General features: G+C 46.6%; 1 protein-coding gene across 2 annotated transcripts in view; it reads left to right on the top strand.

Moving 5' to 3' along the window:
* The window catches only part of TBRG1 (transforming growth factor beta regulator 1), a 77,723-nt gene extending 53,869 nt beyond the window's left edge, over nucleotides 1-23,854 (top strand). For both annotated transcript variants that reach the window (XM_040431264.1, XM_040431273.1), the window contains 8 exons: nucleotides 14,611-14,681; nucleotides 16,764-16,972; nucleotides 18,679-18,818; nucleotides 18,994-19,140; nucleotides 19,401-19,498; nucleotides 21,111-21,221; nucleotides 21,315-21,457; nucleotides 23,005-23,854. In XM_040431264.1, coding sequence (XP_040287198.1) covers nucleotides 14,611-14,681; nucleotides 16,764-16,972; nucleotides 18,679-18,818; nucleotides 18,994-19,140; nucleotides 19,401-19,498; nucleotides 21,111-21,221; nucleotides 21,315-21,457; nucleotides 23,005-23,156 — 1,071 coding nt within the window. In that variant the 3' untranslated portion in view covers nucleotides 23,157-23,854. The remainder of the gene's footprint in view (nucleotides 1-14,610; nucleotides 14,682-16,763; nucleotides 16,973-18,678; nucleotides 18,819-18,993; nucleotides 19,141-19,400; nucleotides 19,499-21,110; nucleotides 21,222-21,314; nucleotides 21,458-23,004) is intronic.
* The last annotated feature ends 3,926 nt before the right edge of the window (nucleotides 23,855-27,780 follow it).

The following is a 27,780-nucleotide window of genomic DNA, read 5'->3' as shown; positions in this document are numbered from 1 at the left end:
TCGTCAAAGGGGGGGCGAGGAGCAAGTCCTTGTGCGGCTGTCTCAAGGATGATATTTAAGTGGGGAAAGGAGAACCTAAAGTCCATCTCGGCGGCTCATTTAAAAGGAGAAGAAAATACCTTAGCGGATTTTCTCAGCAGACAGTCTCTCAGAGAAGGAGAATGGTCATTGAATCAGGACATATTCAATCAAATCTCACAGATGTGGGGGCTTCCAGTCTGGGATCTCTTCGTGTCAAGGCAGAACAGGAAGGTAGAAAATTACTATTCCATCTGCCCCTGGGAGAATCTAAATCAAATAGATGCTCTCTCGTTACCATGGCACAAGGGTCCCCTCTACGCATTTCCACCTTTCTCTCTAATCTCAAGTACTCTGAAGATACGAGAAGAAGAGGCACAGGTCATAGTGATTGCCCCGTTTTGGCCGAGGAGGTCTTGGTTTCCCCTACTTTAAAAGCTCTCGGCAGGGGAACCCTGAATTCTGCCTCAGGGTCCTGCCCTTCATCCCAACGTGCAGCATCTACATTTAGTGGCCTGGAAATTGAAAGGGGCTTGTTAAAAAAAGAAAGGGTTTTCTGAGGCTGTTATATCTACCCTACTACATAGTAGAAAGCAGATTACTTCAAGGATCTATCTGCGGACCTGGAATGCTTTTTTGTTATTTGCAGGTGACAGTTGGGATCCGCAGAGAAGTTTGGATGTAGGCCTGATTTTACAGTTCTTGCAATCAGAATTTGATAAGGGGCTTAGAACCAGTACCTTCAGGTTTCGGCTCTTAGTGCCTTTCTGGATATCAAAGTGGCTGAGATTCCTGTATTTGGTAGATTCCTAAAAGGTACAAGCAGGTTACGTCCCTTTTTTTCTTTTTTTTTTTTTCTTTTGTGAAAGTTCCCCCTTGGGATCTAAACTTTTTGTCCTTTCGGCTCTCATGTCCTTGCCCTTTTGAGCCTCTTTCAAATTTATCTTTAACCCCTTAAGGACTCAGCCCTATTTCACCTTAAGGACTTGGCCATTTTTTGCAAATCTGACCAGTGTCACTTTAAGTGCTCATAACTTTAAAACGCTTTGACTTATCCAGGCCGTTCTGAGATTGTTATTTCGTCACATATTGTTCTTCATGACACTGCTAAAATTGGGTCCAAAAAGTTAATTTTTTTGCATAAAAAAAATACAATTTTTACCGAAAATTTTGAAAAATTTGCAAATTTCAAAGTTTCAGTTTCTCTACCTCTGTAATACATAGTAATACCCCCAAAAATTGTGATGACTTTACATTCCCCATATGTCTACTTCATGTTTGTAGCATTTTGGGAATGATATTTTATTTTTTGGGGATGTTACAAGGCTTAGAAGTTTAGAAGCAAATTTTGAAATTTTCACAAATCTTCAAAATCCCACTTTTTATGGACCAGTTCAGGTTTGAAGTCATATTGTGAGGCTTAGATAATAGAAACCTCCCAAAAATGACCCCATTCTAGAAACTACACCCCTCAAGGTATTCAAAACAGTTTTTTTCAAACTGTATTAACCCTTTAGGTCTTCCACAAGAGTTAATGGCAGATTGAGAAACAATTTAGAAATTTCTATTTTTTGGAAAATTTTCCAATATAATCAATTTTTTCCAGGAGTAAAACAAGGGTTAACTGCCAAACAAAACTCAAAATGGGTTGCCCTGATTCTGTAGTTTGCAGAAACACCCCATATGTGGTCGTAAACTACTGTTTGGCCAAACGGGAGCACATAGAAGGAGGGGAACACCATATGGGTTTTGGAAGGCAGATTTTGCAGGACTGGTTTTGTTTATACCATGTCCCATTTGAAGCCCCCTGTTGCACCCCTAGAATAGAAATTTCAAAAAAGTGACTCCATCTAAGAAAGTACACCCCTCAAGGTATTCAAAACTGGGTTTACAAACTTTGTTAACCCTTTAGGTGCTCCACAAGAGTTATTGGCAGATGGAGAAACAATTTAGAAATTTCAATTTCTCGCCTAATTCCTTGGGGGACACAGGAAACCTTGGGTATAGCTCATCTCCATAGGAGGCGTGACACTAAGTGAAAGACTGTTAAGCCCCTCCTCCAGCAGCTATACCCTCAGCCTGGAGCGAGCGACTACCAGTTTTTTGCTTAGTGTCAAGGAGGCAAGACACTCTCTGCACTGCAGAGCTGTCTTTGCTAAAGATTTTATTTTATTTTATTTTATTTTTTCAACAGGGACAACAGAGTCGCAATAGACCTCTCTGTTTTCCCGCGGTTGAGCTGCGCCAGTGCCGGTTATCCGCACTGCTGTCTCCCCCACAGAAGAAAAGGAGGACCAGGGCAGCCCAGCTCCCCTGCATCCCGCCAGCACAAGGGTCGCCCACCTGCAAGCCCCTCTCCAGCTCCCTGCCACTTCGGTGCCAGTGGCTGAAGGGGCGTCCCTGCTGGATGGGCAGAGGGTGAAAACGTCGAATGGTGAGGTGGCTGTGCAGCCGTTCCTACCCCCCCCCCCCCCCCCCCCCCCTCTGCCTGACCTTCATGTCGATTACAATTTACAGCTCTCTTAGCTGTGAGTCTGCGGCTCCTTTGTGTGTGGGGCAAAGCGGAGCGATGCTCGAGGGGGAGAGTTACAGCGCAGTTTACCTCAGGTGCGGCGGCCGTGGGCCGCCTTTCGTTATCAGCTGCTGGATAGCAGGCGCACTTGTACTGCGGCTGTGTTCAACTGCCGGCTGACATTCTGACAAGCGCACGCTCTTGTCCGGCCACCGGTGTGCGTTCGCCTCCGCTTATATGGAGGTGAACGGGGGACATTATTCTGTGGGTTTTTCGGCGGCATGTAATATTTTGAATCGCGCCCGAAAAGTTTCATCGGTGGGCGGAGCTTCGTTCCGTTTCCACTGTACATGTTAGGCTTCAGTCAAGGGGCGGACGTCTTTCTTCCCGCCCCTCACTAGCCCCGCCTCCTCTTCGTGCCTGCCTGCTCTCAGGATGGATTACCTCAGGGCTCTGAGGACCGCTGCTGTTGCCGCTGCTGTGCTGTCTGCTCCCACTGTGACCTGGTAGGACTGTTGACCCCTTCTAGCACTGCAGCCCTCTGGTCTGGACGTTTTTTGTATATTACTTCCAGCCGACATGTCTGACCCCTCAGTGCCTGCTGGTCCTTGGTATCATACCTGCACCGCATGTAAGGCACCCCTTCCTCAAGGGCAGCCTGACCCGCATTGCTCGGCTTGCAAAGCCCCATTACAGGGTCCGCCATCTGCTGTGTCACCCCCTGGCCTCTTGGATCTCCCTGACTGGGCTAGATTCCTTTCCCAGGCTGTGGTCAGTCTCACTAATGTTGTGGGCCGCCTTGCAGATGCATTGCCCTTACCGCAGCCGGATAATTCCCCTGCTGGGCCCTCCGGGTCCGCTACCTTAGCTGACCCGTCTGAGTCTCTCTCTCCAGGCGACACCTCCAGAGCCCGTCAACCCCAGAAGCGGTCCAGGGCGGAGCACCTATCATCCTCGGATGCTTCGGTATCACCCCCAAGGGTGCGCCCTCAGTCGGGTCCTTCCTCATTACAGGATATGCCCTCTGAAGGGGAACTAGCCGATTCTGATTGGGATATGGACTCGGCCTTGCCTTCAAAGCTGGCTTCTGCCGTGGGCCATCTTATTAACAATATCCGTGATACCTTTAAGATTCACGATGACCCTCCTAATTCTGAAAAGACCAGTGTTTCCTTTTTTCGCCAAAAACAGGCGTCTGCGGTTTTTCCCCTCCACGCTGACTTCTCGTCGGTGGTTTCTAAGGCCTGGGCCCGTCCTGATGCCCGTTTTACCCCGCCTAAGAAGTTGGATATCTGTTATCCATTCCCGGCGGATTGCATTACAAACTGGGCGTCACCACCTAAAGTCGACCCCCCTGGGGCCCGTTTGTCCAAAAGCACGGCTATTCCCGTTGCAGATGGTTCTTCCTTACAATCCACTGAAGATCGCCGGATAGAGGCCATTACAAAGGGTATCTTTGCAGCCTCCGGTTCCGCCCTCAGGCCGGTCTTTGCCTCCGCTTGGGCTGGAAAAGCGGTTTCAGAATGGGCGTCTCAGCTGGATCAGGAGCTTGAATCCGACGTCCCTATTCAGGACCTCCGGGCTCTGGCCCAACTTATCGTTCAAGCCGGAAAATTTGTCTGTGAGGCATCCCCGGATGCGGGGGCTCTCATAGCCCGTTCATCTGCCCTGGCCGTTTCGACTAGAAGGGAGCTTTGGTTAAAGGTTTGGACGGCGGACGCCACGTCAAAGCGGTCTCTTACTGGCCTTCCCTTCACTGGTTCTCGATTGTTCGGGACCCGCTTGGATGAAATCATCTCTGAAGCCACGGGAGGGAAGAGTACACATCTTCCCCAATCCAGGACTAGGAGCACCACTCGAGGCCGTCCCACCTTTTCTCGCTTCAGGTCTTCCCGCAGGGCTCCCACACCTCGCACCACTTCAGGTCCATCCTCAAACCCTGTCCAAGACAGACGTAAGAAACCTTTTTTTCGGACCCAGCCCTCCTGGCGCAAGTCACAGCCTGCTCGCCCTCCCGCGACCAAGCAGAACCCTACCTGAAGGTGCGCCCCCACCCACCCGGGTGGGGGGACGTCTCCTCCTGTTCAGGGACTTCTGGCAGGCGCACGTCTCCGACGCCTGGGCTCTCGAGGTGGTGTCTTCCGGGTACAAACTCGAGTTTGCGTCCCTCCCCCCAGTTCGGTTCTTTCGCTCCCGGGTTCCTCGGGATCCCCAAGGGGCGGCCGATTTCTTTACTGCCACTCGTACCCTTCTGGACAAAGGGGTCATCGCTCCGGTTCCTATGGAGGAAAGATTCAAAGGGTTCTATTCGAACCTTTTTGTGGTCCCCAAAAAAGAAGGCTCGGTTCGTCCCATTCTGGATCTAAAACGGTTAAACAGTTTCCTTCGTCTTCAGCGGTTCCGGATGGAGTCTCTCGGGTCGGTGGTGGCCTCTCTGGAAAAAGGGGAGTTCCTGGCCTCTATCGACATCCAGGACGCCTACCTTCATATTCCAATCGCTCGGTGTCATCAGTGCTTTCTGCGCTTTGCAGTGGGGTCCGACCACTACCAGTTCGTTGCCCTCCCCTTCGGGCTGGCGACGGCCCCTCGCGTTTTCACAAAGGTCCTAGCCCCTGTCCTCGCCTTACTTCGTTCCAGGGGAGTTTTTCTTCTTCCATATTTGGACGATCTCCTTATCAAGGCACCCTCTCTGTCACTGACATCTGCCAGTGTGGACCTCTCGCTACAAACCTTACGCCGGTTCGGTTGGATTATCAATCTTCCCAAATCCGCTCTTGTTCCATCCAGGCAACTGATCTTTCTGGGGATGCTGCTGGATACAGATGCAGCGGAGGTTCGGCTTCCGTCAGAGAAGCGCCAGCTCCTTCATCGGTCGGTTCGGAGCCTTCTGAACCACCGCCGTCCTTCCTTCCGGTTCAGCATGCGGGTCTTGGGACAGATGGTGTCCTGTTTCGAAGCAATCCCCTACGCGCAGTATCACTCCCGCACCTTTCAGACTGCCATTCTGTCCGCATGGGACAAGTCCCAGGAAAGTCTGGATCAGCACTTTCCCCTTCCCCCCCCAGGTTCGCTCCTCTCTACTCTGGTGGTTACGGACCCCTTTCCAAGGGAAGTCCTTCCTACCGATAACTTGGTTGGTGATTACCACCGATGCCAGTCTGCGGGGTTGGGGGGGGGGGGTGTTTCCTCCTCGGTCCGTACAAGGCACTTGGTCTCCATCGGAGTCCAAACTGCCGATCAATGTTCTGGAGCTGAGGGCGGTTCTCCTCTCACTCCGGCATTGGACTTCGCTGCTTCAGGGTCACCCTGTTCGTGTCCAATCGGACAATGCCACGGCTGTGGCATACATAAATCATCAAGGGGGCACTCGCAGCGCGGCGGCAATGAGGGAGGTGTCTCTAATCCTTCGCTGGGCGGAAGTTCATGTTCCAGCCATTTCGGCCGTTTACATCCCGGGGGTGGACAATTGGGCGGCGGATTTCCTCAGCCGGACGACGATCGACCCGGGCGAGTGGTCTCTGCACCCCGACGTCTTCGAGTCTCTTTGCCTCCGTTGGGGTCGTCCGGACGTGGATCTCATGGCCTCCAGATTCAACCACAAGCTCCCCACCTTCATGGCCAGAACCAAGGATCCGGACGCTTACGGCGCGGACGCGCTCGTCCTTCCCTGGACGGAGTTCTCTCTCCTCTACGTTTTTCCGCCCCTGCCTCTGCTTCCACGAGTCCTTCGGAAGATCGCGGCGGAGGGCACGCCTGCGATCCTAATAGCCCCGGATTGGCCTCGTCGTCCTTGGTACGCCGACCTTATGTTGCTCCTGGCAGACGCCCCCTTGCCTCTGCCTCTAAGAGAAGACCTCCTCTCTCAAGGGCCGATCTTCCACCAGCATTTAGGGTCGCTACGTTTAGCGGCGTGGCTATTGAAACCGCGGTCCTTTTCTGCTGACGTGGTCCGTACCATGATTCGTGCGCGTAAACCGTCATCGTCCAGGATTCATTACCGAACCTGGCGGGCCTATTTGAATTTCTGCGAGACCTTAGATGTTCATCCCCTTCGGTTTTCTCTCCCCACGATTTTATCCTTCTTGCAGTCTGGTCTGGACTTGGGTTTGGGTCTCAGTACCCTAAAGGGTCAGATCTCAGCGCTTTCGATCCTTTTTCAGCGACCTCTGGCTCCGCTCGGTCCAGTTAAGACTTTTCTTCAGGGGGTTGCTCACTATGCTCCCCCGTATCGCGCTCCCGTTCCATCTTGGGATCTTAATGTTGTGCTGACGGCTCTCCAATCTTCTCCTTTCGAGCCTCTGCGCAGGGTTTCCCTTCGCTTGTTGTCTTGCAAAGTTTTTTTCCTCGTTGCCATCACGTCTCTTCGGCGTGTGTCTGAATTGGCGGCACTTTCTTGCGTAGAACCCCTCTTGGTTTTTCACCAGGACAAGGTGGTTCTCCGCCCGGTTCCGGATTTCCTTCCGAAGGTGGTGTCCGCTTTTCACCTGAATGAAGATATTGTCCTTCCTTCTCTGTGCCCGTCCCCGTCTCATCCTCGGGAACGGGATCTTCACCGTCTGGATGTTGTTAGGGCTCTGAGGATCTACTTGGATGTAACTAGACCCTTTCGGCGCTCGGATTCTCTATTTGTGGTTCCGGAGGGTCCGCGCAGGGGGCTGGCGGCATCTAAAGTGGTTATTGCCCGCTTCATCAAGATGGCTATTGCTGAGGCTTACCGTGCTAAGGGCAGGGAACCGCCCTTTGGTGTTACCGCTCATTCTACCAGAGCGGTCGGGGCTTCCTGGGCTCAGCGAAATCGAGCTTCGGCTGAACAATTGTGTAAGGCGGCCACCTGGTCTTCTTTGCACACTTTCACCAAGTTCTACAAGGTGAACACTTATGCATCGGCGGATGCTGCTTTGGGCCGCCTGGTCTTGCAGGCGGTGGTGCCTTAATGCCTATGGTGCTTTAATTCTTCTTGGGTTGTGGTCCCTCCCTATTTGTGGACTGCTTTTGAACGTCCCAAGGTTTCCTGTGTCCCCCAAGGAATTGGGCGAGAAAACGAGATTTTTGTATAACTTACCAGTAAAATCTCTTCCTCGCTCTTCCTTGGGGGACACAGCACCCACCCATTGTTTTGGTTGCCCTGACGGGAGTTTTGACTTGTTGGTGTTCATTTGGTTGATCCTTGCCTTTGTTTTAACTACTTGGGCACATAACTGGTAGTCGCTCGCTCCAGGCTGAGGGTATAGCTGCTGGAGGAGGGGCTTAACAGTCTTTCACTTAGTGTCACGCCTCCTATGGAGATGAGCTATACCCAAGGTTTCCTGTGTCCCCCAAGGAAGAGCGAGAAAGAGATTTTACTGGTAAGTTATACAAAAATCTCGTTTTTTTGGAAAATTTTCCAATATAATCAATTTTTTCCAGGAGTAAAACAGGGGTTAACTGCCAAACAAAACTCAAAATGGGTTGCCCTGATTCTGTAGTTTGCAAAAACACCCCATATGTGGTCGTAAACTACTGTTTGGCCAAACGGGAGCACATAGAAGGAGGGGAACACCATATGGGTTTTGGAAGGCAGATTTTGCAGGACTGGTTTTGTTTATACCATGTCCCATTTGAAGCCCCCTGTTGCACCCCTAGAATAGAAATTTCAAAAAAATGACTCCATCTAAGAAAGTACACCCCTCAAGGTATTCATAACTGGGTTTACAAACTTTGTTAACCCTTTAGGTGCTCCACAAGAGTTATTGGCAGATGGAGAAACAATTTAGAAATTTCAATTTTTTGGAAAATTTTCCAATATAATCAATTTATTCCAGGAGTAAAACAAGGGTTAACTGCCAAACAAAACTTAAAATGGGTTGCCCTGATTCTGTAGTTTGCAGAAACACCCCATATGTGGTCGTAAACTACTATTTGGCTAAACGGCAGGACATAGAAGAAGGGGAACGTCATATGGTTTTTGGAAGGCAGATTTTGCTGGACTGGTTTATTTACACCATGTACCCTTTCAAGCCCCCTGATGCACCCCTAGAGTAGAAACTCCATAAAAGTGACCCCATCTAGGAAACTACGGGATAAGGTGGTTGTTGTTTTGGGACTATTTTAGGGGTAAATATGATTTTTGGTTGCTCTATATTACTCTTTTTTGAGGCAATGTAACAAAAAAAAATTTTTTTAAATTGTTTCTACATTCGCTATTTAGTTTTGTGGAACACCTAAAGGGTTAACATAGTTTGTAAAGTAACTTTTGAATACCTTGAGGGGGGTAGTTTCTTAGATGGGGTCACTTTTTTGGAGTTTCTAGTCTAGGCTACATCAGGGGGGGCTTCTAATGGGACATGGTGTCAAAATAAAAACTGTCCATCAAAATCTGCCTTCCAGAAACCGTATGGAGTTCCCTTCGTTCTATGCCCTGCCGTGCGGCTATATAGCCATTTGCGACCACATATGGGGTGTTTCTGCAAACTACAGAATCAGGGCCATAAATATTGAGTTTTGTTTGGCTGTTAACCCTTGCTTTATTACCGGCAAAAAGGATTCAAATGGAAATTTTGCCCAAAAATGGGTGTTTTGGCACCGTTTTTATTTTATATTTTTAACACCGTTCATCCGAGGCGTTTGGTCAAAAGTTATTTTTATAGCGACGACTTTTACGCACGCGACGATGCCCAATATGTATGGCTCTCAGACTTTGGAGACACTAAGCAGGCATCCTAAAAACTGCGGCCCTCCAGATGTTGTAAAACTACAATTCCCACCATGCCCTGCTGATGGCTGTAGGTTGTCTGGGCATGCTGGGAGTTATAGTTTTACAACATCTGGAGGGCCGCAGTTTGAGGATGCCTGCTCTAAAACTAATATTTTTTTGGGGAAAAAAAATTGTTTCCGTGTCTCCAAAGTCTGAGAGCCATAGTTTTTTATGTTCTCTAGTGGACTGTTGGGGATTATAAAAATTTAGTACTCCATGGAAGTGTGATACTCCCTGAAGCAATTGATAATGCAGAGGCCCGGATGATCGGGGCACGTGTCACATTGAGTAGTGGTGTCCTTCCGTATCCCCCTCTTGTGACACACTCTGCATCTTTTTTGGGTTCGTCCCTTCTTTCCAGTATGGGGGACCACACCTGGAAAGTGTTGGCCAGGGACGATCCGGGCGCCTCCAATTCCCGAAAAGATCAGGTCTTTGAGGACTGCCTCATAGAATTGGAGGAATGTCCCTGTGCTGCCAGCGCTTCGGGATAGTACAAAAGAGTTGTACATGGCAACCTGTACCAAGTAGACCGCAACTTTTTTGTACCATGCCCGGGTTTTGCGCATGGCATTATATGGCTTGAGGACTTGATCAGAGAGATCAACTCCTCCCATATACCGATTGTAGTCGATGATACAATCGGGCTTGAGGACCGTTGCCGCGGTACCTCGCACAGGGACTGGGGTGGTGCTGTTACCGTGGATTGTGGACAGCATAAGGACATCCCTCTTGTCCTTATATCTGACCAGCAACAGGTTTCCACTGGTAAGTGCACGGGTCTCACCCCTGGGGATAGGTACCTGGAGGGGGTGGGCAGGGAGGCCGCGTTGATTTTTCCGCACGGTCCCACAAGCAAACGTGGATCTGGCGGCAAGGGACCTGAACAAGGGAATGCTGGTATAAAAGTTGTCCACGTACAAGTGGTAACCGTTATCCAGCAGTGGGTACATAAGGTCCCACACGAGTTTCCCGGTAACACCCAGAGTGGGGGGACATTCTGGGGGTTGAATCCGGGAATCTCGCCCCTCGTACACACGAAATTTGTAAGTGTACCCTGAGGTACTCTCACAAATTTTGTATAGCTTCACGCCATACCTCGCCCGCTTTGTGGGAATATATTGGCGGAAACTGAGTCTCCCCTTGGACGCAACGAGAGACTCATCAACCGCGACCTCCCTTCCAGGTACGTAGGCCTGCTGAAATGTGGCCCCAAAGTGATCGATGACCGGCCGTATCTTATACAGCCGGTCATAGGCAGGATCACCTCGGGGTGGACATGCTGCATTATCTGAATAATGCAGACATTTCCGGATGGCCTCAAACCGGGGACGTGTCATAACCATACTGTACAGTGGGGTCTGGTATAGGACGTCCCCACTCCAGTATTGCCTGACACTGGGTTTTTGGACTAGACCCATATGCAGCACGAGGCCCCAAAATGTCCTCATCTCGGCTGCACTGACCGGCGTCCAGCCACCGGGTCTAGCCAAAAATGAGCCTGGGTTTTGAGCGACGAACTGTTGGGCGTACAGATTCGTCTGCTCCACCATTAGATTCACCAGTGGGTTACTGAAAAAAAAACTAAAATAGTCAATTTCAGTAAACCCCACTGTGGGAATCTGGATTCCAGGATTGCCAGCAAAATCCGGAATCTCAGGCTCAAAGTCCACTGGGGGACACCAGCTAAGTTCATCGGCAGGGGGCTCCGGTGGACTTATTTGGTGGGCCGGGAAACCAGTACGAACCCCAGGGCGGCTCGTACTAGGGTGGGCCACAGGATCCCTAGCATGTGGGGCCCCTGGCTCCGCCTGGCGGCGTCTCCGCCGCCTTGGTGGCTCATCGTCATCCGATGATGATGAGGAGGATGCGGATGACAAAAGGAACGTGGGGTCATCCTCATCCTCACTGGGGCTCTCGGAGTCGGAGGCAATCTGGGCGAATGCCTCCTCGGCCGAGAACATCCGGCGGGCCATGGGTGTGTGTGCGTGTGGGGCAAGTGGCAGGGGGGGGGTCTGGGGTCTGATAGATGGATCAGAAAGAAAGAAAAGTTTAGTGTAAAAGTTTTTTTTTTCTAACTTTTCCCTTCTTTCCCTTTCTAACGGTGCCTCTCCCTCACTGACCCTAACCTACCTGGGTGGCGATGGGTGCAGGAGGGTGATGGATTACGATTAGGGGGACTCAGGAGCTGGACGCTGGACGGTGCTGCACGGTCAGGGTGCTGGACAGGAAGAGGAGGGGAGAGAGGAGCGCAGGAAGTTTGAATCTCGCGCCTCTCTCCCCTGCACCAATCAGCACCCTGGACAGCGGCGTTCAGCACCAGGGCCAGCACCGCCTCTCCAAATCCTCGGACTGCGATAGGTGGTGTATAATTACGCCACCGATCGCAGTCTTTTTCCGGTTCATCGGGTGACAGGACACCCGAATGGACCGGAAACGCAGAAAACCGCAGGTCTGAATTGACCTGCGGTTTTCTGCGATCGTCGATACGGGGGGGTCAAATGACCCCCCCCCCCCCCTGCATTGTTACGGGATGCCGGCTGAATGATTTCAGCCGAAATCCCGTTCCGATTAACCCCCGCGGCGCCGGAATAGCAAATTAAAGCCATGACGTACCGGTACGTCATGGGTCCTTAAGGATTCGGGAACCATGCCGTACCGGTACGTCCTAAGTCCTTAAGGGGTTAAGCATGTTGACTCTAAAAACCACCTTTCTTATTGCTATAACTGCGGCCAGGAGGGTGATGGAGATCCAGGCCTTCTCCTGTAAACAACCATACCTCACTGTTCTGGATGATAGGGTGATTCTTAGGCACTTCCCTGCTTTTCTGCCAAAAGTTTTTTCTAAGTTTCACTGCCAGCAGGAAATTGTATTACCACCCTTTTGTGCATCCCCATCTTCAGATCAAGAAAAATGTTTCACCATTAAGACATCAGGAGGTGTATTCTAGCATACTGTACCTTAGGGCCACAGATTCCTTTAGGAAGTCAGACCATCTCCTTGTCCAATTTCAGGGGAAAAACAGGGGTCTTGGAGCTTCAAAACCTTCTATAGCCCGTTAGATAAAAATAGCCATCATCCTTTGTTATAAAGAAAAGAAGGTCTCTCCTCCCTTGGGGTTGAAGGCCCATTCCACGAGGGCTTTGTCCACTTCTTGGGCTGAAAGGGGGGTGGCCTTGGTGAATTAGATATGTAAGGCTGCCACATGGTCTAACCCCATGACCTTCTTCATGCATTATACTTAATGTTATGTCTAACCAGGATCTGGCGTTTGGACGTAAAGTCCTTTCGTCTGTGGTCTCTCCCTAAGCAATCTCTTCTCTGAAAATCTCCTACCAGTGCCGGTGTGGAGGCGTTAGGGAAAGATGACAATTACTCTTACCGGTAATTTGATTTCCCGTAGCCTCCACAACGGCACTGGGGTTTTCCACCGCCAAATTTTTTTTATTTTGTGTGTGGTCTATATTCACGTTTTGTGGTTGTTTAAAAAAAAAAATCACTGTGTGTTTATAAGATGTTCTGCTGTTATGAATTATCTTCGGTTCTCTGTTATTAACTGGACTATGTAGGAGGAGGTGTCCTTTTTTATTTTTTTATTTTATTTGGGCTTCTGCTGTTTCCTGTCCCTGGGAGGCGGGATCAAGCTTTTAGCGCCTGTATTGGCTGAACAGCAAATCTCATTAATTACCTATTTGTATGGGAGCTGGTGATATATGGCAGTGGTGGCGAACATATGCCTTTGTGTACCTGTAAGCCGTGTACCGGGGTAGGCTCCCCAGGATACAGCGACGTTACGGACGAGGAAAGCAACTCTGACACTAGCTTTTGCAAAAACTGAATTTTACTAACATGTGATAATAAACACAACCACAAATGCTGAGAACATAAAATAGGTTTACATACACCCAGCCCAAAGGCTGAGACCCCTCTGTTGCACAGCACGGCGCCCCCTGATGGATGCCAGCGGGAATTTACCTACTGGCGAGCACAACTAAAACTGCCTTGCCGTACCTATTTATTACCCTGAAACAAACACTAACAATTGTTTGGGTGCTTAGTACGGGTTAGCCTGCGGGGCAACACAACAGTTTACAATCTTATCGTGCTCTCTAATATTCCTCTTCCCATAACTAGTCTGGTACCAAGTGCCTGATTATTACTCCTGAGCAAAACTCTGAACTGGATAGAGTTCGTGGGGGGGTGTTTATCAGCTCTTAAATGTGCAATGTCCCTTTTAGTAATGGAGTCCTTGTAGTACAGTAGCAACACTTTAGGCCTGACACAAAGCAGAGACCCCAACTATCTAACTACAGGCCTGATCTAAGTCTCTAGGCGCCAATACTGCGGTAGTTGCGTGCACGATCTTACCAACCCGGGTCTGCTCTTCATCCACTGATGACTCTGAACCGAACACACAGTCTCTCCAGCAAACATGAGGTCCCGCAGAGTATGCAGCTTTTGTTCCTTAGCTCTTGTCAGCATTCCTGGAAACAATTCTTCTTTCCCTGGACGGGATCTGGGTCTTGGACAAACTATCAGCTTCACTCAGCTGCAGCTGTGGTCACTGAGGGGTTCTTTCACTCCTGGATCCATCAGATTATCTGCTCACACACAGCTCCTCAGTCTCAGCTAGCTTGGCTCCTGTTCTCCTTCTTCATGCTCTGAAAAACCACACCTCTCATTAATATGGAAATATGTATATGCAGTCAGTCAGTTGTGCCTGGGAAACAGCAGCATCTTGTGGCCAAACAGCAGAACGTCAGTCCAGAACATTTTAATTTAATCTACACACAAACAATGTTCAAACAATGGGAGCTGTTTTTCAATCTCACATATCAGTGTTGAACTGGTCAGATTTACTGTGAAGAAGTCTAGAAAAGCTGAGTGTCAATGTAACTTAAACAGCTGATTAAAAATAAATGACAGGAAGCAGCTCGAGAACTAATATACTGGGGATGGGGATCTTGCTGTCACCCAGCTTTCCCTTACTCCTGAGTTAATAAAATAGTCATTAATGATAATTCACTGAATCATAACAATTACCACTCTGTGAACATTAGGAAAGCTGAATGAAAACCCTGTGTGGCTGGAGTAGTGCACATGCTGTGTGTGGCGTAGTGTCATTGTTGTATCAGAGCCTGGGGAAGCTGGATGACAACATTGCTGGGTTGTCACCCAACCTTAGAACACTACTGAAGGACAAATATGTATACATCAATACCCATGTGAGATATTGGTGACAATATTGGTTATCACCTAGCTTTCCTAGAAATTGATATAACAAAAAAAAAAAATTATTACATTTTTATAAGAACCTGATGGATTTTCGTCTTCTGTGCTTTTCAGGAGAATGCAGCTCTGTGCGATGAAATTGCCCGGCTCGAAAGCAAATTTACCAGAGCAAAGGAAGAGAGAAGGTAACAAAGCAGTGGGGCGTCCATATGTTGGGCAACGGCTCATGATATAGTTCCAATTGTTTCTGGCACAGAACGGCCTGTTAATTTGGAATATCACAAGAACAGAAGTAAATTACTTTCCACAATTGAGGGGCTGTTACAATGTATCAGTCTAGAAACTCCTGCAGCAAAGATCTCTCTTCTGGCCTGACAGTTTGCTATAAATGTATCAGTCCGGAGTTCCTATTGTTTAACTTGATTAAATACGTCCACTCCTTTACTATTGATGGCCTGTCCCCAGGATAGGCCATCAATATCTGATTGTAGGGGGTCCGACACACTGAAACCCTGCTGATCAGCTGTTTCAGAGTAGCTCTGGCGGCTGAAGTCGATGACGGGACTACATGGTTCTGTCCACTACACAATGGATGGAGCTGTGTAGGGTGGGCGGAAGAGCTACTCTGAAACAGCTGATTAGTAGGGGAACGGAGGTGTCGGTCATCTGTCAATCAGATTTTGATGGTTTATCCTAAAAAAGGCCATCAGAGGTAACAATTAGAAAAAACCCTTCTAAAGGGGTTGGCCCATCTCACACATTGCTGGCATATCTCTAGGATATGCCACCAATGTCAGCCTCCTTTTAGAACGGGGCCCCCAAAGTGAGCAAGGTCATAACAGCGCCCACCAGACTTGGACTGGCCCACAGGGGAACAGGTGAATCCCCCAATGGGCCCCTGAGCAAGGTGGGCACCTAGTCCTTCAACCCTTTTATGTGGCACATGGCCCAGTAGACTGACAGCACTAGATATAGATTGGCAGTGTAGAGCGTCTCAACCAGCCTATGTTGATATGAAAACAAAGCTCCCAGTTTATTATTATAGACACATTGGGTGGCTGAGATGACTTTTAGGCTAGCCATGTCCTCTTTCCCCCATGGACCTGCCCTCTCGAAGTCACTGCATGGGCCCTTATAATTATGTAATATTCATTGTAGCGTCTTGCTACATGTAGTATTTGCATGTAGCTTTATAGTGGGCCCCCAAATTTATTTTACTGGTGGGCCCTAGGCACCCCAGTCCGACACTGGTGGCCACCCTTTATTCACTTCTATGGGGTGCTGAAAGTAGCTGAGCACTGACTCGACTATTTCTTTTAAAGGGGTTGTCTGGGTTCAGAGCTGAATCCAGACATATCCCCTTCTTCACCCAGACAGCCCCTCTAAGATAAGCTTCGGAACATTTCAGTTCAGCGCAGGGCATGGGCTTTTTCATTAGGTCCGGTGACGTACCGGTCTCTGCTAGGGGGAGACTTCCGCCTAGAAGTGTTCCCAATGAGATCACCGACACTAATGGGTGGGCTTTAGCACTGCCCTAGCCTGTAACACCCAGCCTTTAGTGCCGGTGACATTACCGGGAACACTGCTAGGCGGAATCCTCCGCCTAGCAGTGTAAGCTTGTAAACAAAAAAGCCCCTGCCCTGCGTGATACAGCATAAAATGCTCCGATGAGGGGCTGCCTGAATAGAGAGCTTAGTGCACGATGCACTCTCCTTTACTTTGGGGGGCTCTGTTCTAGAGATAGGTGTGGGTCCTAGATGTGGGATCCGCAGCTATGTGACATTTTGTGTGTGCGTGAGATGTGTCAACCCCTTTAAGGTTTATTTATATAAAATGTGGGTTTTTGGATGATCATAGAATAATATTTTGAAATGCACACAGTTCTCTGTTCTTTTTAGGCCTCATGCACACGACCGTGGTTTTGGTCCGCATCCGAGCCGCAGTTTTTGCGGCTTGGATGCGGACCCATTCACTTCAATGGGGCCGCAAAAGATGCGGAAAGCACTCTGTGTGCTGTCCGCATCCGTTGCTCCGTTCCGTGGTCCTCAAAAAAAATATAACCTGTCCTATTCTTGTCTGTTCTGCGGACAAGAATAGGCAGTTATATTAAAGGCTGTCCGTGCCAATCCTCAAATTGCGGAACGCACACAGACGCCATCCGTGTTTTGAGGATCCGCAATTTGCAGACCGCAAAACACACAACGGTCGTGTGCATGTAGCCTAATACTGAATGTCAAAGTGTTTTTTATTTTAATTTTGTATTCCAGGTTTCTATTAAAAAGGCTCCTTCAGCTCCAGGCTCTGAGCGAGGATGACCCGGCCGGAACTCAAAGCTCCAACTTATCTCTCGGCTTTGACATGTCTGGAATGAGCGATGGGAATCTGGAGATGAGCCTGACCAGCGTAGTGGATGATGGTGCTGGGAAAAAGATGAAAAAAGACCGCAAGGAGAAGGGCAAAGAAAACAAGGCAGAAGGCAAGGATCACAGGAGCACATTACACTGTGCGACCAATGCACTGTACACTTGGGGAATGTTCACATGTGATGATACGCTGTGGATTTTCCACTGTGGAATTGCAGTTGAAGATCTGCAGTGCATTACAGTAACAGTGGATGCGATTTTTACAACCGCTCCAAATCCTTTTCCGAGGACTGCACTCTACTTTCCATAGAATTTAAAAAATTTCATGCATGTGCTGTGGAGAAAAAATGCAGTTGAAATTGATCTGTGGTGCAGATTTTAAATGACAGTTCTAAAAGTCGCACATATTTTTGTGTCGTGCAGCATATCACTTTGTGAGCATACCCCTAGGCCTGGCTACACTGCGATTTTTTTTATTTATTTTTTTTTTTTTTATTTTTTTTTTTTTTTTTACGACTGATTATAATAATTGAACTACAGCTGCAGTCCAAATAAATGCACTCAGTTGAGTGCAATCTTGTGGACTGCAGCTGTCATTCAATAGTAAAAATCAATTAGTCGCGCTACAAAATAATCTCAGTGTAGCCCAGACCTAAGGGTATGCCTACACAGCGACATGCACGGCACAGTAGCTGGTGTCGTTTTTGGGCAACATATACGCCTAATGTTACTAAATTTGCTGGGGCTGGAGTTCTGGCACACCCTCGCTCCACCCCGTCCTCCCGCCCAACTGTCGAAAACTTTTCAACAATGGCCATGCAACTTCATATTGTCGCACGGCCGGTCAAAAAAAGGGCCGTAAGACTGTTTTTACGTCTAAAATAGTTGTAAATCACTGGATAAATAACCTCCATTGTTTTTGCAATAGAAAATTTCCCCATGTGGTCATATATTTGTGGCTAGGTTTATTCCTATTTATCCAAATAGGGTATAGGCAACTGAAGTTTAAATCTGTATGTTCCAATTACATGACTGGAATTTACAAAGCAGCACAGAGTATTTCAGAAGAGAAACAAGCTGATCTTGTTGGCAGTCAGAGAGTGCGAGTTATTTGGTGGGAGAAGCACGATCCTCTCGGTATCGGAGTTGGCCCCTTTCACACGAGCCTGACGGATTAGGTCCGGATCGTTCAGTGACACTCGCACCATTTTGCAAGCAAGTTCAGTCACTTTTGTCTGTGATTGCTTTCAGTTTTTTCCGCAATGCGTTTTTCACGCGCGTGATAAAAAACTGAAGGTTTACAAACAACATCTCTTAGCAACCATCAGTGAAAAACGCATTGCATCCGCACCCGCTTCCGGATGCAATGTGTTTTTCACTGAAGCCCCATTCACTTCTATGGGGCCAGGGCTGCGTGAAAAAACGCAGAATATAGAACATGTTGCGTTGTTTACGCAACGCAGAACTGATGCATGGAAAAAACGCTCATGTACACAGACCCATCGGAATAAATGGGTTAGGATTCTGTGCGGGTGCTATGCGTTCACGTCACGCATTGCACCCGTGCGGAAAACTCACTCGTGTGAAAGGGGCCTAATTCAGGGGAGGTTTGCGCTGATCACAAACTGAGCCTGTTAGATGAGAGGAGCACAGAGTATTTCAGTAAAGGGTGTTCTGCTCTTGGAGGTCACAGGCTGAGACTTAAATAGTGGAATGTTCATGGTCAGCACAGAGTATTTCAGGTGAGAACTATCATGATGTGAGGATTGTGTTGACCTCTATGAAGGACAGAAAGTATATTTAGTGTTTTCTTTTTCAGTTATGAAGAAATTGTCCAAGAAGAAGAAAGTGAGTGAAGGAGCGATGCGCAGATGGGTGCAGCCCATTCTCCTGGACCCATGTGGTCGCCCCATATTCCCTATTATATTGGATGGTTTGACTGTCTACAGTCTGGGTGAGGTGAGGAACGTTATTATAGATTTCCTGCTATACTAGCCTCCAATCTAAAGGTCTATGCAACTGGTTCCACGGCTACAAATCCCAGCATGCCGTGACAGCCATCGGCTGCTGGTAGTGGTGGTTTACACACACATTTGTAATATCAGAATCCTGATATCTTACATTTCTTCAACAGATCGTGTCCGACCGCAGTAGTTTCCATGACAAGAGCGCCATTTATCCAGTTGGCTTCTGCAGCACAAGAGTCTACGTCAGTATGAGGAGCCCTGAACAGAAGTGTTTGTATACTTGTCAGATAAAAGACGGCTGGTCTGGACCCAAGGTAACGACCCATAGGGTTCTAGAAATTATTGCTGGTCATTTTCTGCTCCTGCTGCTCTGTCCGTCCCCATGCCTTACACTGCAGCTCTGCTTGTTCTGATTGTCTGCTGTGTATAAGCACAAGCTCAGCAGGAAGTCGGTGCAAGGAGAGCTGACATCCATCATGGCAAGGACAGAAGACTATAAATCACAAGTAACTAGCTGTGAGATGTCGGACTTTCTGCCCTATCTCTCATTTTGCCGATATCCTCTTTCTTGCAGTTTGAGATTGTGCCTGAAGATGATCCTCAGAATTCCATAATCGCCAACTCCGCTGCGGAGTGTCACGCTGCTCTTCTGAAGAACATAGGAGCCATTCAGTAAGTGTAACTACGCTGTGTTTAGATTGATCTCAGCATCATGTCATATGCTTTAGTCACTTACAGAGCTTTAGCTTTATTTTTAAATGCAAGAGCTGACATCTCATTGCACCCATCTTCTGAACTTATTAGTGCTTTGCAGTAGACCTATTCTGTTTGCACCAGGGACTGTACAATAACTGAATCTAGAGAAGAGGGAAAAAAACATCTCCCATAATGTAATTCACTGTGATGTCTAAGGGCTCTTTCACACTTGCGTTCTTGTCTTCCGGCATAGAGTTCCGTCGTCGGGGCTCTATGCCGGAAGAATCCTGATCAGGATTATCCTAATGCATTCTGAATGGAGAGAAATCCGTTCAGGATGCATCAGGATGTCTTCAGTTCCGGAACGGAACGTTTTTTGGCCGGAGAAAATACCACAGCATGCTGCGCTTTTTGCTCCGGCCAAAAATCCGGAACACTTGCCGCAAGGCCGGATCCGGAATTAATGCCCATTGAAAGGCATTGATCCGGATCCGGCCTTAAGCTAAACGTCGTTTCGGCGCATTGCCGGAGCCGACATTTAGCTTTTTCAGAGTGGTTACCATGGCTGCCGGGACGCTAAAGTCCTGGCAGCCATGGTAAAGTGTAGTGGGGAGCAGGGGAGCAGTGTACTTACCGTCTGTGCGGCTCCCGGGGCGCTTCAGAGTGACGTCAGGGCGCCCCAAGCGCATGGATCATGTGATCACATGGATCACGTCATCCATGCGCATGGGGCGCTCTGACGTCACTCTGGAGCGCCCCGGGAGCCGCACGGACTGTAAGTATACCGCTCCCCCGCTCCCCACTACTACTATGGCAACCAGGACTTTAATAGCGTCCTGGGTGCCATAGTAACACTGAACGCATTTGGAAGACGGTTCCGTCTTCAAATGCTTTCAGTACACTTGCGTTTTTCCGGATCCGGCGTGTAATTCCGGCAAGTGGAGTACACGCCGGATCCGGACAACGCAAGTGTGAAAGAGGCCTTAGGCCTCATTCACACGTCAGTGTTCCACGGACAGCACACGTCCCCATTCATTTTAATGTGTGTATTCACACATCAGTGTTTTTACCACGGATGCATGCTCTATTTTGTCTGTGTTCACGGATCCATCACGCCAATTATAGTCTATGGGTCCGTGAAAGCCACAGATGCACCACGGATGCCATCTGTGTTGCGTCCGTGTTTCACGTATCATCAGGAAGAGATGCTTTGAAGATTATTTTTAAGCTGCTCAGTGTCAGTGAAACACGGACCCAACACGGATCCATCACGGACAGCTTCACGGATGCGTCACTGACCATCTTCTCACAGATTTGAACACGGACATGTAAATGAGGCTTTATACTGCAGCCACATCGAAAGCTTAAAATGTCTAAATGCAGCTCTGGATGTGAACCAAACATCAAGATTAGCAACTATAATGAATTTACGGTACAACTACTTACTGTAGATGTATCCTGAGGATATGCCGTGAATCTCAAAATCTTGGATAGGCTGTTTTCAGGTGTACGTCATGTCATATACTCCAGTCACATCCAAAGCAGCTTTCACAATTCTGGCTCCTCGTGTCATTATTTTTTTTTCCAGTGGGCAGACTATCACAGCTCAGGAGAATACAGGTGAATACTTTTTTGGGTTCACCCATCCCACCATTCAGAACTTAATACAAAGTTGTCCGGGTGCTCGAAAGTGTGTAAGGTGAGGACTGTATATAGCTGTATATCATTCTACATCATTGGATTATCTAAGTCCATGCAGCGTGACCAGCAGCTGCTCCCTTCTATATTTTAGTTATGAGTGGGTGAGGTTTGAAGTGTGGAAGCCTGGAGACGGATCAGTGCCTCAGGAGTTGTCTGAGAACAGCCCGGCCATAAACTTTGAGGCCTTTCAGAGACAATCTTTCACAGAGATTAAACCGAACAACGTCCTAACAGGTATCATCCGGTCATCTTCTTCTTTTTCTCTCTTTCCATCTGTATGGTTTTCCCCATATACACATGTGAACGGGAAATGCCCTGCTACATTGTGTGGATACATAATATGCAGAGAATGGGGCTATATAAAGACAAGGTAGGGGAGAAATCATCAGGCTTTAAGGTGTGGAGATCAAAGCTTTGTGCTCATGTGGTAGAAATTACCTGGAATCCACTTACGTTCTAAATAGCGATGTAGCAAAATCTGCAGCACATCCAAGAATAAAACAAAACGGCACACTGGATTGGAAATTTTTTCAAAAGCGCATATTTGTTTTTAGAATTATGTGTATTGGATTTTTTAAAACCGCACTCACATGCCTTGTACTGGAATTTTGTTGCTTGTTTTTGGTGCTGATTCTGCCCCAAAAATCTGCAGCAAATCTGCCAAATGTGCACATTTCTTAAAAGGACCCTTGAAATGGGATGTGAAGATTAACACCGTATATTCCTCACTGTTATTAGCCATTTCAAGCTGGGGGCAAGCTCACTGTAGGATAGATGAGTGCAGTCTGTTGTTTCCTGTTGTCAGCCATTTCAGGCTGTAGTGTTTTTCAAAGGTATAAAAGACAGGTCCCATATTTCCAGTGCTGAAAACCTCCAGGGACATTTACATTCATAACGCTCCTCTTATAATTCTGCTGTACCATATTAAGATGTGTAACTAATATCAGCTGCTCCTCTCATGGTGCTGTACCGTAATAAGATGTGACTGATATCAGCCGCTCCTCTTGTAACTGTACTGTAATCAGATGTGACTGATATCAGCCGCTCCTCTTATAACTGTACTGTAATAAGATGTGACTGATATCAGCCGCTCCTCTTATAACTGTACTGTAATCAGATGTGACTGATATCAGCCGCTCCTCTTGTAACTGTACTGTAATAAGATGTGACTGATATCAGCCGCTCCTCTTGTAACTGTACTGCAATAAGATGTGACTGATATCAGCCGCTTCTCTTGTAACTGTACTGTAATCAGATGTGACTGATATCAGCCGCTTCTCTTGTAACTGTACTGTAATCAGATGTGACTGATATCAGCCGCTTCTCTTGTAACTGTACTGTAATAAGATGTGACTGATATCAGCCGCTCTTCTCATTACTGTACTGTAATAAGATGTGACTGATATCAGCCGCTCTTCTCATTACTGTACTGTAATAAGATGTGACTGATATCAGCCGCTCTTCTCATTACTGTACTGTAATAAGATGTGACTGATATCAGCCACTCCTCGTATAACTGTACTGTAATAACATGTGACTGATATCAGCCACTCCTCGTATAACTGTACTGTAATAAGATGTGACTGATATCTGCTGCTCTTCTCATTACTGTACTGTAATAAGATGTGACTGATATCTGCTGCTCTTCTCATTACTGTACTGTAATAAGATGTGACTGACATCAGCCGCTCCTCTTAGTATTAATGCTTCTAAGCAATCTACTAGATCTTTCTTTACTAAATATATTTCTAATGTTTACCTCATTTTCTGTATTATGTTAGGGACATTAGACCTCCCAGAAATCCATGCCGCACACGATTATGTCTCCACCTATCAGGAGTTGTTCCTTGCTCCAACCCGGCTCTCCAGGGACATCCAGCACCTGAAGTCTCCATCTGCCAACCAGTACAGCCCTCCGGGGTCTCCAGAGTAACTGCTGGAAGTGTGTGTCGTATTTATTATGAATGTGAGGACACAGTGTGCACGCCGCTGATCTCTGTGTTGTACATAGAGCGGTGCTGTTACTTTGTGTTGTTTTTATTTTATTTTTTACAATAGAAGATGAAAACACAAAGCGTCCTGGAATTATTAACTGGGCGTCTTCGCTTCTCATGTGACAATGTTTTACCGTATCGATCGGTGAGCAATAGAATAAGTGTAAAAAAGGTCTACTTCTAGTATAGGGCTCGTCTAGCCTCGTGGAAAAAAGCACCATACTAGGAAATTTTTAATTTATGGTTGAGGAAGGAGTTCCAAATTAGGATCTTCATCTATTAGCTGGATACTTGTTTGTTACATGGCAGAACAACCCATTGATTTCCATGACAATTGTGCAATGCTTCACTTCTCCTGTGATGGCGCTGCAGGACAATTGGACACTTGATGCCGAGTACACTCACGGATAACAGCCAATTGTTGGGGCTCCCATTAGCTGGACCCGTCTAACAAAAAGGGTTTGTTAGTAGACAACCCCTTGAACACATAGGAGGAGATATTGGGGATGGGGAGACAGTTATAAAACCTGGTGTAAAGGAGAACTGACTTAGTTGCTCCTGACCACCAATCAGATTGATCCTTTCATTTTCCAAAGGAGCTTGAAAAATGAAAGGTGTAATCTGATTGGTTTCTAGGGGCAGCTAAGCCAGTTTTCCTTCACACCAGTTTTGATCAATTTCGTCCACTGTATATCAAATCTGGTGCAAAGGAAAAGTGGCATGGCAACAACCAATCAAATCGCTGCTTTCATTTTCCAAGTGACGTCTGCAAAATGAAAGCTGAACTCTGACTGGTTTCTGTAGGTATCTAATCCACTTTCCCCTTGCACTTATTTTGATATATTGCCCTTGTATTAGTCAATCTTAAAACCTTAAGATTTCTGCTTGCTGTTAGTGACTAGAAATGTTGTTTAAAGGGAATCTGTCACCTGCTTTTACCATTTTAAGCTGGCACCATCGCTATGTTGACTAAAGTACCTTATTTCCAGCAGTTTTCTTTTTACTTTATTTAGTTTTGTAGTTTTGATATAAAAGCGCTTTTTCTGTTATGCTAATTAGGGTCCAAGGTGCCCAGAGGGGTGTTTTTTTTCACTCTCCGGAGCCCAGTGACGCCCCCCTGCAGTGCCCAGCCCGCCTAAATTTGAATTCCACGAACGCCTCCTGATCATCAAATACCCTCCCACAGCCCCGGCAAACGGTTCCGCCCCCTCCCCACGTCATAGTTTACCTTATAGAAGGTAAAGAAAACTCGCGCAGGTGCAGTACTGCCAGCGGCCTGCGCGATCATCAACGTCCTGAGGGCAACAAAAGTCTCACTGGGCATGCGCCGAGCCCAGTGATGTGACCTGAGCGCTGTTGCCCTCAGGATGTTGACGATCGAGCAGGCCGCTGGCAGTACTGCACCTGTGCGAGTTTTCTGGCCGCAGACAGGAAGAAGGACGGGGCATTTCTATAAGGTAGACTATGACGTGGGGAGGGGGCGGAACCATTTGCCGGGCTGTGGGAGGTTATTTGATGATGAGGAGGCGTTCATGGAATTCAAATTTAGGCGGGCTGGGCACTGCAGGGGGGCGTCACTGGGCTCCGGAGAGTGAAAAAAAACACCCCTCTGGGCACCTTGGACCCTAATTAGCATAACAGAAAAAGCGCTTTTATATCAAAACTACAAAACGAAATAAAGTAAAAAGAAGACTGCTGGAAATAAGGTACTTTAGTGAACATAGCGATGGTGCCAGCTTAAAATGGTAAAAGCAGGTGACAGATTCCCTTTAAAACCCCTTAAGGACACAGCCTTTTTACACCTTAGGACCAGGCCATTTTTTGAAAATCTGACCAGAGTCCCTTTAAGTGCTGATAACTTTAAAACGGTTTGACTTATCCAGGCCGTTCTGAGATTGTTTTTTCGTCACATATTGTACTTCATGACACTGGTAAAATGGAGTCCAAAAAAAAATTTTTTTTGCACCAAAAAATACCTAATTTAACAAAAATTTGAAAAAAATTAGCAAATTTCAAAGTTTCAGTTTCTCTACTTCTGTAATACATAGTAATACCCCCAAAAATTGTGATGACTTTACATTCCCCATATGTCTACTTCATGTTTGAATTGTTTTGGGAATGATATTTTATTTTTTGGGGATGTTATAAGGCTTAGAAGTTTAGAAGCAAATCTTGAAATTTTTCCGAAATTTACAAAAACTCAATTTCTAGGGACCAGTTCAGGTCTCAAGTCACTTTGCGAGGCTTACATTATAGAAACCACCCAAAAATGACCCCATCTAAGAAACTACACCCCTCAAGGTATTCAAAACTGATTTTGCATACGTTGTTAACCCTTTAGGTGTTGCACAAGAGTTATTGGCAAATAGGGAGGAAATTTGAGAATTTCATTTTTTTGTCTAATTTTTCATTTTAACCCATTTTTTCCACTAACAAACCAAGGGTTAACAGCCAAACAAGACTGTATCTTTATTGCCCTGACTCTGCCATTTACAGAAACACCCAATATGTGGCCGTAAACTACTGTACGGCCACACAGCGGGGCGTAGAGTGAAAGGTGCGCCGTTTGGTTTTTGGAAGGCTGATTTTTATGGACTGGTTTATTTACACCATGTCCCATTTGAAGCCCCCTGATGCACCCCTAGAGGAGAAACTCCCTAAAAGTGACCCCATCTAAGAAACTACACCCCTCAAGGTATTCAAAACTGATTTTACATACGTCGTTAACCCTTTAGGTGTTGCACAAGAGTTATTGGCAAATGGCGATGAAATTTGAGAATTTCATTTTTTTGCCTAATTTTCCATTTTAACCCATTTTTTCCACTAACAAAGCAAGGGTTAACAGCCAAACAAGACTGTATCTTTATTGCCCTGACTCTGCTGTTTACAGAAACACCCCATATGTGGCCGTAAACTACTGTACGGGCACACAGCGGGGCGTAGAGTGAAAGGTGCGCCGTTTGGTTTTTGGAGGGCTGATTTTGCTGGACTGTTTTTTTGGCACCATGTCCCATTTGAAGCCCCCCTGATGCACCCCTAGATTATAAACTCCATAAAAGTGACCCCATCTAAGAAACTACACCCCTCAAGGTATTCAAAACTGATTTTACAAACTTTGTTAACCCTTTAGGTGTTGCACAAGATTTAATGGAAAATAGAGATACAATTTCAAAATTTCACTTTTTTGGCAGATTTTCCATTTTAATATTTTTTTTCCAGTTACAAAGCAAGGGTTAACAGCCAAACAAAACTCATTATTTATGGCCCTAATTCTGTAGTTTACAGAAACACCCCATATGTGGTCGTAAACAGCTGTACGGGCACATGGCAGGGCGCAGAAGGAAAGGAACACCATATGGTTTTTGGAAGGCATATTTTGCTGGACTGGTTTTTTTGACACCATGTCCCATTTGAAGCCCCCCTGATGCACCCCTAGAGTAGAAACTCCAAAAAAGTGACCCCATTTTAGAAACTACGGGATAGGGTGGCAGTTTTGTTGGTACTAGTTTAGGGTACATATGATTTTTGGTTGCTCTATATTACACTTTTTGTGCGGCAAGGTAACAAGAAATAGCTTTTTTGGCACCGTTTTTTTTTTGTTATTTACAACATTCATCTGACAGGTTAGATCATGTGGTAATTTTATAGAGCAGGTTGTCACGGACGCGGAGATACCTAATATGTATACAATTTTTTTTATTTATGTAAGTTTTACACAATGATTTCATTTTTAAAACCAAAAAAATGTTTTAGTGTCTCCATAGTCTAAGAGCCATAGTTTTTTCAGTTTTTGGGCGATTATCTTAAGTAGGGTCTCATTTTTTGCGGGATGAGATGACGGTTTGATTGGCATCTATTTTGGGGTGCATATGACTTTTTGATTGCTTGCTATTACACTTTTTGTGACGTAAGATGACAAAAAATGGCTTTTTTTACACCGTTTTTATTTTTATTTTTTTACGGTGGTCATCTGAGGGGTTAGATCATGTGATATTTTTATAGAGCCGGGCGATACGGACGCGGCGATACCTAATATGTATACTTTTTTTTTATTTATGTAAGTTTTACACAATGATTTCATTTTTGAAACAAAAAAAATCATGTTTTAGTGTTTCCATAGTCTAAGAGCCATAGTTTTTTCAGTTTTTGGGCGATTATCTTGGGTAGGGTATGATTTTTGCGGGATGAGATGACGGTTTGATTGTTACAATTTTGGCGTACATGCGACTTTTTTGATCACTTTTATTACCTTTTTTGGGAAGTAAGGTGGGCAAAATTTCAATTTCATCATAGTTTTTTATTTTTTATTTTTATGGTGTTCACCGTTCGGGTAAAGTAACATGACCGTTTTATAGATCAGGTCGTTACGGACGCGGCGATACCAAACATGTGTAGGGAATTATATTTTTTTCATTTTTTATCAGTGATAAATGTGTTTTTTGATTTTTACTTTTTTTTCACTTTTATTCACTTTTTTTTGACCCAGACCCACTTGGTTCTTGAAGATCCAGTGGGTCTGATGTCTGAATAATACAGTACAGTACAATATATATTGTTCTGTAC

The sequence above is a fragment of the Bufo bufo genome, chromosome 1 (genome assembly GCF_905171765.1).
Source record: "Bufo bufo chromosome 1, aBufBuf1.1, whole genome shotgun sequence".
Lineage (NCBI taxonomy): Eukaryota > Metazoa > Chordata > Amphibia > Anura > Bufonidae > Bufo > Bufo bufo.
The sequence above is the reverse complement of the archived record's forward strand: the minus strand, read 5'-3'. Positions and strand labels throughout refer to the sequence as shown.